Here is a 12,155-nt window from a genome sequence, read left to right as displayed (position 1 = left end):
ACACACCTATAATATTTAAATGACAGAACTAAACAAAAAAGAGGATACAGATGAATGACCATTTTGTATCTGTGTATTCAAAATGGTTAGGCTAGATATATAGCTACATTCTCTTAATTCAAGGAATACAGGGATTTGTTCTAATAGTATGTGTAAATAGGATAAGATGTGTGCATCTTGTACAACAAATAACCACTAGGAAGGCAGTATGCAATGTGTTAATTATTGGAACTGTCCTACCAATTTGATTTGAAACTGTCTCATTGCTACTTATTTCACAATAAAATTATGGAGAATAAATAAATAAATGGTAGCTGGAAAACTGCATATCTACATGCAGCAGAATGAAATTAGACCCTTACTTCACATCATATTTACTGGTTAGCTCTCCCACTGCTGAGACAAAATACCTGACTCCCATAGTTTAAGACAGGAGCTCATCTGAGTTAACACTTTCATGGCTTCACTGCATGACTGGCTGGCTGTCAGTCAGGGACATCACAGCAGAAGCATACAATGGAAGATGACGCTCACTTCACCACAGAAGCAGAGCAGGTGGAAAGTTCCAGAGAAGACAATGCTACAGGCTCCAAGGCCACACCTCCCGTGCCTGCATTTCTTCTTCCTGGCCCTGCCTTCTCATGGCTGCTTCAGCTAGACGCCCGTCAACAGGTTACCCTATTCATGAGGTTAATCCCCTCTGAACCCCATTACCTTTCCAGGAGTCTCTGAATCCAGTCCAAATGACAATCAAGGATAACAGGCATACCAAATGGGAAAAAAAGGAAAATGAAGAAATAAAAAAGAAAGAAAAGAAATTGTAAAACTCTATTCACTGGTGTGGGAAATTAACTTTTTAAAAAATGTGATCCTCAAAGCACAAACAACAGAAAGCAAACATAGACTATTAGTATTGCATCAAACTAAAATCTTGAACAGCAAAGGAAACAACTAACAGATTGAAAAGACAATCTACATCATGGGAAAAAGTATTTGCAAATTATAGACTTGCAAAGTAGCAGCCAAATATATATACAAAACAATATTACTGAAACGACTCAATCACAAGAACATAACTTTAAAATGGGCAAAGAATCTGAATAGATAATTTTCAGAAGAATATGCACAAATTCAATAGTTTTTTTAAGAAAATTCTCCCTATCTCTAATCACTAGAGAAATGCAAATTAAAACAACACCTGAGATATCACCTCACCCTGGCAGAACAGCTATTAGCAAGAAGATGAAAGATAGTAAATGTTGGCAAGGATAAAGAAAAAGGTAAACTTTGTGCACAATTTATTATAGGAAAAATAAATTAGCATAGCCAGTTTAGAAAACAGTATGGAGGTTCCTCAAAAAAAAAAAAAAAAAAAAAAAAAAAAAAAAAAAAAAAAAAAAAAAAACTAGAAATAAAATTACCACACCATTCTGCGATCCCACTTGTGGGCACATCTCCAGAGGAATTAAAATCAATACGCTAAAGAGATCTCTGAACTCCCATGTTCATTTTAGCTTTATTCACAACAGCCAAAATATACCCCACAATCTGCCTAAATGTCTGTCAGTGGATAAATGGGTAAAAACATAGACATAATGGAACACCAGACTTAAAAAGAAGGAAATTCTGTCATTCATGACATGGATGGTACTGAAAGACATGATGCTACATGAAATAAGCCAGACACAGAAAGACATACTGTATAATCTTATTTATATCTACAATCTAAAAATGTTAATCTCATAGAAACATCTCATAGAAATGTATATACTGGAGGCTGGCAGGGAGCAGGAGGGACAGGGAAAGGGGACATGTTGACTAGCGGGTACAAAGGTTCAGGTAGGTTAAAGGAAGAACTTACAGTGACCTACTGTGCATTATTAATAATGTATTGTACCAGGCATGGTGGTACACAGCTAAAATTCCAAGTACTCAGGCTGAAGCAGGAAGATCACAAGTTTAAGATCAGTATAAGCAATGTGGTGAGATTCTGTCTCAAAAATTAAAAAATAAAAAAGGGCTGGGGTGTAGCTCAGAACTTCCTGGGTTCAATCTCCAGTACCACAAAATAATAATGATAAGAATGTACTGCACATTTCAAAATGCATATATAAAAGAATATATTTTAGCATTATTATGCAAAAAAAGATAGGTGCTGGAAAAGTTAGTTTGATTTGGCTTGAAACTGCCTCATTGCTATTTGTTTCTCAATAAAATTATGAGGAAAAAAAGAAAAGTTAGTTTGAGTCACTAACATATACATAGGAGAAAATTTACGTTATAGCCCATAAATATGATTATTATTCATCAATTTTAAATAAGTTTTTTTGGCCTAGAGTAGTGGTGTATACCTGTAATCCCTACACTTGGGAGAATGAGGCAGGAGTACTGCTGTGAGTTCAAGGCCAGCCTGGGCTGCATAAGTCAGTTCAAAACCAGCCTGAACTACACAATGAGTCCCTGTCTCAACAAAACATATATATTTTTTAAAAACTTAAATTCACCAATAACAAAAAAGAATGGCTAAAATCTAAAACATTAACATCAGCAAAGACAAGGGCATGGAACAAAAGGAATTCTTTCATCATTGGTAGGAAATGCCATGATATAGCCACTCTGAAGACAGCTTAAATCCTGTGATCACTTGAAGAATTACCCAGACCCCTAGCCCTAAGCACAAGCTCATCACACACCACAGAGCGTTCTCAGTACTGGCTGGGCTGCTAAGGGCAGTCCAGCACAGGGCCACTAAGTTCCAGAGTCTGAGTTGTCAGGCAGTTCTGAGGACTTTATCACACTCTACATTTATTTAATAATCATGGATGTATGATAATATAAACTAATTTTAAAAGGAGGAGATCTTTAAAAGCTGTCTTGAATAAATACCTGGAAGAATAAACGTGCTTTAGTTTCCATCTTTCTGTTTAGAGAGAATTTCTGCCCTTCAGGATTCAAAGCCTTTGATTAACAAATGGGAATGAGCAATAGCCCAAAAGGATTTCCTGTCAGAAAGAGGAAAACAGAGAGGAAAAAAATCATATGCTTGTTCAGGAGACTTAAGTAATTATTTTACCTACCTGAATTCATCACTTCGATGTAATATTCAAGGTATAATACCTAATAAATTTCACCCACACAAATATGTGGACAAAGGCTACAAAGAGCAGTTAGCAGATCATAAATCATAATCATTTAAAGATTTAACTTTGTATTTTGTGATTAAGGAACAGAGAAATGCAAGTGAACTGGCATTAAAAAAACAGAAAAATCCAATTATATTTATTTATTCAAGTGAGAACTAATAATCAGAACTGCTGAAACAGCAATCACTGTAGTACTGAATGCTATGATGTGCTAAACACTCCAACAGGAATTAATTCATTTACTCTTCATAGCTATCCTTAAAACTTGTCATCTTATTTTACAGATGAGGAAATTAAAGACTTAGAGATACAAAGTTCCCCAGATGACACAGCCAGCAGATATCAGAACCGGAACTGCAATTCCGACTCCGTAACTCCATAGTGCGTGGTCTTAGGCACTGTGCCACACGGCCTCTCAAAACAACACCACTGTAGACAAAAGATGTTTTAGCCTGGCTTTAACTTTCATACTATGTATATATAACCAACACTTTAGAAATTCCCATTTTTCACAGTGTTATTCATATCTGAGCCACATTTGATGATTTACTACACTGTTACATTATATTGCAATTCTAGTTGCAGCTAGGTTTCTTTTTCATATTATGAAGTATTAATACTGCATCTAACAGAGAAATGGTACCTTAAAATCATTTCTATTTCTGAAATATTACCTTTTCCTCCAAAAGCTACAACTCTTGTTACATAGGTCCTGCTTTCCCTTGGTCTTAACCACCCAGCAGAAAAATATAAAAACGAAGTATAAGTAAAGCATGCTGTTATGTTGAGCTTTAGGGGACTCAGGTCAACAATTTCTGACACTGCCAGTCAAGCGGAAGATCCAATACTATTATGGGCTACTGGACTCTTTTAGAGTATTTTGCTGAGTTTACACACCTATCATATTTAAATGATGGAACTTAACAAAAAAAGGGAATACAGATGAATGTCCATTTTGTATCTGTGTTCAAAGTGCTTAGGATAGATATATAGTTACATTCTCTTAATGAATAGAGGGATTTGTTCTAATGGTGTTGGTAAATAGGATATCAAGTCTGCATCTTGCACAGCAATTAACCACTAGGAAGAATGTATGCAATGTGTTAATTATTGAAACTGTCCTACCAATTTGGTTTGAAACTGTCTCATTGCTATTTCTCAATAAAATTATGGAAAAAAAATAAAGTAGACCATATACTAGCCCACAAAAAAAGAGAAAAAGAAAAACAAAAGACACACAAATTTAATATGCAAATATTAAGCATTTCTTCAAAGGAAAATTATTTCTGCTTGGAAGAAATAAATAAACTATTTGGAACGTAAAAAAAATAGACAAGATAGCACGTCTGCATCTTGTACTATGAATAACTACTACAAAGACAACAATATGCAATGTATCAATTATTGTAAGTATTCTATTGACCTGTTTTGAAACTGTCTGATTCCTACTTCTTTCCCAATAGAATTAATATCAGAAAAAAATAAAAATAAATAAAAAATAAAATAAAATTGCCTGAAATATTACCTTTTCCTTGAACCCGAAATGTTAAAATAGAAAAGTCACACCAATTCCCCTAACAAGATATTAGAAATCTATGCAGATTCCCCTAGAGCTCACTATGTACAACTTCTTCTAGATCTTCTCTAACCAGTTCAATTTTTACTTCTAAACCACTTATCATCACACATACTATCACTATTCTTATGGTCTTTACCATTCAACTTATATTAAGCACTTGTATTTAACTATAGCTCTTCTATCAATGACTTTTTCTTTTAAAAAACTGGGACTTGTAATTTATTTTTGGAATTATATTTACAGCACCAAACATAGTTGTATATACAGGCAATAAATGAAAAAAGAAAAGGAGATGAAGGGAATTAATATATGTGAATTCTCCAATCATTGGTCCTTTCATCCTTCTATACATGAATTAAACATAACTTTACTGCATCCTCACTATACACTAGGCTCTTTTCCAGGGCCTGGGAATAGAGCAGCATACAAAAGGGTGGGGGAAGGCAGTGCCCTCAGAAAGATTTTATATTCTAGTCTGAGAATGGAGAAAAAGATAAAATATATTGAATGCTGTCATAACTACCATGAGAAAAGGGGAGGTGGAAATCTGCAATGTGGTATAGAGAAATAAATGCAGGGAATATAAAGCATGTCAAAGGAACACTCAACTGAGAGACTGCTGAATACAGACCTTCCACCATTGAAGTAAGGAGTAAATGAATATCAGTGAGCTTCAGCCAAAAGTTCAGGTGCAAAGCCCCTGATTTTCAAGATGGAGCCTGGATGTTCAAAGAGCAGGAGAAGGCACAGGAAGTAAAGGAGAGAGAGCAAGGAAAAGGGCAGAGGAGGAAGGGAGATCTGAGAGGTTAAGCAAAGAAGGAAGATGACACAGGGCCCCTAGACAATAATAATTTTGGCTTGCATTCTCAAGGAGTGGAAAGCATTGAGTTCTAGTGAGCTGAAGTTCTACTGAAAGAAGCAATCTAGTTACTGTGAGATGGAAAATCAGGTGGGTCTATACCTTGGATGCCTAGTGAAGAAAGAACTTCAATGAGAGTACTCAACAGTAGGAAGAGCAGCCTCGATAAAAACAAGTACCGGGGCTGGTGAGATGGCTCAGTGGTCTAAAGCACCTACTTAGAACAAGCTTAGCAAAGCACAGGGACCACAGTTCAATCCCCCAGCACCACATGCCAGCCAGCCCCACCCCCTGGTGGGCTAAGCTGGCCACACACACACACACACACACACACACACAAATAAATAAATAAATAAAATAAAATAAAAAACAAGTACCCAGGCGACTAGCCCATGAATGCCCCGGCTCCTAGAAGAGGTCTTGCTTTGCTGCCAAAGCTGGTTTAGAATTCTAGGGCTTTTGGCCTCCCAACTCAGCCTCCCTAGCACCGTGGAGCTCGTGGGCACCTCTAAGCAATCTGACACACTTTTGACATCATGGATCGGTTTGGAGATACATGAGATAGTAAAGTGGACCATTCTTTTTTTTTTTTTTTTTTTTATAGTGCCTTTGAAGAAGCAAAGAAATGTGAAAACAACTTAGTTTTTGACAAGCAAAATGATGACCCTAAAGAGAGAATAGATAAGGATATAGAAAAGGTGAACTTGGCATTTGGGATACAAAAAAAGGAAAATGACCTTACTGACAAAGGAAAGAAATGCGAAAATCTTTCTAGAGGAATACCTGTAGAGAACGATATAGAAACCAGAAGTTCTTTATCATTGACCAGTTCAAGATCACAAGAACTGTGTGGTGCTACAACAGGATATAAAATCCACTTACCCGCTCCAAACAGAATTCCAAAAACTGTAAAATGTGAGGATGACTACTACACAGATGGGGAAGAGAGTACTGATGATGGAAAAAAGCATCATGTGAGGTCAAGTCAGCAAAGCCATCTCATAACTTTTAAAAAGCATGAATAAGCGCTTCCCTGGCAAGCGCAAAGGCCTGAGTTCAATCCCTGTTTCTACCAATAAACAAATAAAGCATTAATAAAAACTTTTCCAAACTTGGTTCCTCCTCCTCCTCTTCCTTGTCTTCCTCATCTTCAAGTTTAGATGCAGACTGTTCAGATGCAGTACCTGATATCTCTAAATCTCGTTCACGTCCATCATCAAGGAAACACATGATAACCCTCTTATCACCAAAACAAAAATATAAATCAGGAACACAACCTTCACCATGAAGGCAAAGATTGCTGGTTCTACCAAGGAATCTGAAGACGCTGTTTCAGATGTGAGTCCTTTATCAGCTGCAGACATCAGCCCTGTACAGTCTTTCAAACTATGTACTTCAAATGACCAAAAAGTAAGAGTTAACAAAAAAAAAAAGATACAAAGGAAAGATCATTTTGTATTTATATATACAAAATCGTTAGGATAAATTTACAGCTACTTTTGCTTAATTCAATGAGAAGAAAGAGGTGTACTAACAGTGTTTGGACAGAATATCCTGTCTGCTTCTTGTACTGTAAATAACCACTAAGAAGATAACAATGTACAGTATACTGATTATCAAAACTGTCCTATTAATCAGCTGTGAAACTCTCTCATTCATATTTATTTCTCAATAAAAATAAGAGTTAAAAGGCAAGAAAATGTGAGTCAAGTACATGAAGATATTGAGGTTTTAAAAAATGATTCAAACTGCTTGAAGCAGCCAAGAAAGAAAAGAAAAAGCATGGGTGTAGTCTCATTCTAAAGTCACCAGTATTAGATTCCAATTCTGACCATAAGCATAAGCAAAAAATTTTACACAACATAACGGACCTGAAACATCTTTTAAAAGCTTTTCTGCAATTAGATAAAAAGCCACAGAAATATCACCTTGATCAGCCTTCAGCAGTACCTAGGGAAAACTACTCTTTCACAAGAGAAGAGGTGAGACAGATTGATCAGAAAATCAGATGCTTTTGAAAGAACTCTCAAGACAGGCTGAAAAACCAGGAAACAAAAGTACAATGCCCAAAAGATCAAGTGGCCATCCACCTAAGTTGTATCACGGTGATCTTAATGGATAGCGGGAGCAACAAAGAATTGAAAGAGAAAATGTGGTTTTATTGAAAAGGTTTGAAGCTGTGAAGCCCACAGTTGGTCTGAAACGCTCAGAGCAGCTGATGGATTATCATCGCAGTATGGGTTATCTCAACCCAGCTCCTTCTTCCAGAAGAGGAAGACCTACGCTTGGCCCATCAAGAGGAGCTTCCAAGGCATCCAGTGCTACCAGTGGCCTCCGCTGTAAGCCTGAGCCACCAGGTTTCAACACATCTAACAACCTGTTGCTGAGACCTAAACCTCCCAGTGTCTGTGCTGCTTGGTTATAAAGCCTTTTTCTTTTTGCTTTAAATATTTTTATCCGATTTTTATTTGTGTTTTTGTATATTACTACAATTCTGTGTAAACATCTGTAATATTTTAGCAATTCAAACTATACAACAGTAAGTCATAATTTATTGTTATTCAGTGCTAATTGTTGGCAAAATGACAATTTAATGTAAAGGCAATGTTTCCTATGAGAATGTATTTATATGAGGTACATATATATTTATTAGAGGAATGGTATATCAGAGTATGCACGTATATTCTCTCAATGTAGAAATGCAGTTGTCATGCTAACAAAATGCAGTATACATATCATTGCATGTTGCACCCAAGATGCCCACTGTGTAGCTCTCATTTCCTATTTTCATTTCTTATAAGCTTTAAACCTTGAGCTTACCACTTGAACTTGATGGAATTTTTTTTCTATTTGCTTTAGGACTTATATGGAGTGAGTCATAATCTAATTATGAAAATTATAATTTATTTTTATGAAACAAATTTCAAAATGTGTTTTGTGGGTACAGCTAATTCAGATTTGGTAAGCAGAAAGAAGCTTGCCCTGAAGTAATCCTTAGACTCCACCAGAGGTATTCTATGCTTCTATGTAAGACCACTGAGTTCAGTCTTAAAAATTTGATTACCTACTTCAAACCATTTCATACTGTGAATATTAGAAAATTTAACTTAGAAGGAACTCCTCTCAAGTTTTAATGATGCAAAGAAAGCAGGTGGGCTTTAGAGCTGTAATCTATGGCCTTGTGACTAGTTTGTCTATAGATCAGATTGGGTGCACCATAAGCAGAACAAGTATTTGTTCAATGAGCAAAATAGCATCACCACTAGAGAGCTGAGAAGCGGACCCCAAGGTACATCAGAACAGTGTCTTACAGGATTCTGTTAACATAACGTGCTATGATTTAGTATTCATCATACTGAGAGATGATTTAGAATAGGAAAGCTTTAGAAATGCTTTAGAAATTCTGAATAGAACTTATTAAGGTTGTGAAAAAAGAAAATTCAATATGAACAATAACAGAAAGGTCGTACATGGCTTCAGGCTACTCCTTTAAGTATCAGCTAGTTTTCTGGTCTGGTTTTGGTGTATTTAGTTGAATGTTAAAAGTAGCATTTTTACCAATCTTACATTTAAAAGACAAGTAATCTGTACAGACTTGTTAATGGCAGATAGAGTACAATATCATGGACTTATATTTTTCTGCCAGTTGATAGTAATATTGCTTATTTCATACAGCTAAGTATGGTCCTTTATAGGCATCACTGTTTTTCATTACTGGACTTTTCAGTATATCCTTAGAATATATAAGAAAGTTTTCATATATGGCAAACCTATCCTTTTTAATAAAATTTTCTACAGTCACAGGAAGAGCTGTTATGTTTGCTACATCTCCTTTTTTTAATACATTTAACAGAAAGGCAAACTATATTTTTATAAACATCATAACTTTCCTAATTTATTGGCCTGAATTTGTATTTATGGATTTTGTTTAGAATAAGGCACATAAAGCAAGGAAACAATGGGGTTAAGATCATGAAAACACAACCTAGCCATGAGATTTCTTTTGCTGCTTTCCTTGGGGCTATAACATTGTTCTACATTATTTTATACTTTGTTTTAGAGAATAAATTCTTTTACTTTTTTATATAAAAGCTGAACAAAAGCTTTCTTTTGTTAACTTACTGCACTTTTTTGTTGTTGTTGTTCCGAATGCCTTTAGGGCAGGTTTGGCTGGCTTGAGTTGTGGGGATCGAACCACAGCAACCTGAGCCTGACAGCTTTGTTGAAGCAGCCACTTAAAGAGCTGAGCTAAGGGGCAGGCCCCAACTTATTGCGCTTTTAATGTTTGTGTAACAATTTTTCTTTCAAGAGAGACAAAATGCTGAATTAAAACAGCATTTGAACATTTGCCCAATAGTGAGTCAATTTTTAAAAAAGGATTCTTACTTGAGGGGGAAATACGTGTATATATACATACAGAATCTTTTATATAGCATTAGTCTAGTACACCTTAAATAATCTCTGCTGCCAGGTTTCAGAATACAACACATTAATTTCATAGATAATGCTATTCTTTGATTTTTAGATATCAATTTAATGCCTTCAATTTTTACAGCCTTGGAAGGGGAAGTTTGTCTAAGTATTACTAATAACAAGGATTCAATTTCAAGTAAAAGTTGGGAAGAACAATGATCTCTTTTAAACAAAAATGTTAAATTTATTGTCATAGTTGCTTAAAATATAGGTAGATTATAGGAAGTGGAAATGTATTCTCTGATTTTAAGTCGGATTACTTTGAAAATTGTTATGGTTCAAGTGACATTTTTAATGGAGAAATCATAAGTACATTCGTTACTCTCTTCATTATCTAGAGCATAAAAAAGTGAAAGATAACCTAGCCTTATTTTATATTTGGTTGACTTGGAGCTAATATACATACCTTGAAGATTTATATCTGTAATGAGAAAGTATGGAATCTAAGGCCTAGGTTTAGGTCACAATCCTTTTTTTTTTTTTTTTTTTTGGTGGAACTGGGGATTGAACTCAAGCCCTTGCGCTTGCCAGGCCCTTACTATCTCCTATCTCCCCAGCCCCTTACTCCAGAATCTTACTAAAAATTATTTTCATCTCTTTCAAATGTTGAATTAATGTAGCCTTTTAAGATTCTGTGAAGGATTTTTAAACCTTTAAAATTATTTTTAAAGGGTACTTTTTAATTCATTCTTCCCCTACTTCCTTTTTCAGTCTCCACGAAAAGCTGCTTAGCTGCTACTCCAAATAAAGTTTCCTGGTTTGCTTATAAATTCAGTGTAGTAGCTGTTCTCAGTACATTAACTCCAGAGTCCAAAATGGTATCTAGACAACTTTAAGGTGATTGTGATCACTAGGATTGTGCCTCTCATCTTCGGATTCAAACTTGGTAGTCGTGGAAAGTATTAACACTGATGTAAATAAAGGTATGAGTTTATCATACTTTTTTTTAAAGTACCAAATGACTCATTAGGTTTGGCAAGGTAAAGGGTACCCACAACGTTAAGAGGAGCCACTTGGGTAGTACAGTAAGGAGACAATGTCCTTAGAATGGTAACAGAAAAGGAAACTAGAGAACCAGAAGAATGCTCTTTAGGGTTTTTCGTTGTTTTGTTTTTTGATTTTTTTTATTTGTTTGGTTGGGTTTTGGTGGGAATTCTTTGGTGTGTTTGTTTTCGCGGGGTGTTTGGTTGGTTTCTGTCTTTCGTTTTTGAGACAAGGTCTTCTCATGTAGCTCATACTAGTCTTGAACTTGCTATGTAGCCCTGGCTGGCCTCAAATCACAGTGATCCTCCTGCCTCGGCCTTCCGAGTGCTGGAATTACAGGTATGCATCACCACACCTGGCTACTCTTTGAAGGAGTTGTGTAAAGAGAAAGAGAAGGTAGCAGCTGAAGGAGAAATGAAGGCATCTTCATTAAAGATTGCCTAGGTCCCTTTCTATAGCAGTTTCCCCTATTTTACCTTACTTCCTCCAAAGCCACTACCACCCCCTTTCCCCTTGCAAACCTCCATTAATAACCACTGCAGAACACAACTCCACTATATCTACTGCCCTTAATGAACATTCAAACATTAAATCTCCCCCACTTAACATATCTGACAAGTACTGAGTAAAACTCCACCTCATGAAGTTACACTCTGAAGATTTCCAGACACAAATTCAGGAGTCAAGGAACCAGGAGGGGAAAGTAGGCATGTAAACAGACATACCGTCCATAAGATTAAAGTGAGCTACTGGAGTTCTATGGCAAACAGCGACACTTCCCAGCCGCTGTGCCAGCCACCTGTGCAGAACCACGGCCATTTCCATGGGTCACACTCTCAGCTCGCAACCTCCCCACCCCCCACCCCATCCTGGCCCCTCCCTGCGGCTCTCTGGAATCCTCCACTTCTGCCTAGAACCACTCCGCATTCTTTTCCTCACCCATTCTTTCATCCCCTCAGGAGACCCGCCCTTGAAGGTCCTAGGCCCGCTCCTCAGCCACGCCCTCGCGGCCCTCACCGCCCCTCCCAAGCCACAGAGCCCTCACGGCCCCCACAGCCCACAGAGCCCTTGGAGCCCTCGGAGCCCTTGTAGTCCGCGAGGCCCCCCACAGCCCCCC

At 36.8% G+C, this 12,155-nt stretch overlaps 1 protein-coding gene and 1 pseudogene across 1 annotated transcript in view; one reads left to right on the top strand and one right to left on the bottom strand.

Annotated features, from left to right (window-relative positions):
- Efcab13 (EF-hand calcium binding domain 13) overlaps positions 1–12,155 on the bottom strand; it is a 120,255-nt gene that overhangs the window by 107,161 nt on the left and 939 nt on the right. Inside the window, exon 2 of the mRNA XM_023714109.1 lies at positions 2,887–3,002. Coding sequence (XP_023569877.1) covers positions 2,887–2,916 — 30 coding nt within the window. The 5' untranslated portion in view covers positions 2,917–3,002. The remainder of the gene's footprint in view (positions 1–2,886; positions 3,003–12,155) is intronic.
- On the top strand, positions 6,118–8,006 carry LOC101582421 (annotated as a pseudogene).

This window comes from Octodon degus, unplaced genomic scaffold (genome assembly GCF_000260255.1).
Source record: "Octodon degus isolate 3935 unplaced genomic scaffold, OctDeg1.0 scaffold00033, whole genome shotgun sequence".
Taxonomy (NCBI): domain Eukaryota; kingdom Metazoa; phylum Chordata; class Mammalia; order Rodentia; family Octodontidae; genus Octodon; species Octodon degus.
This window is presented reverse-complemented; position numbering and strand designations above follow the sequence as displayed.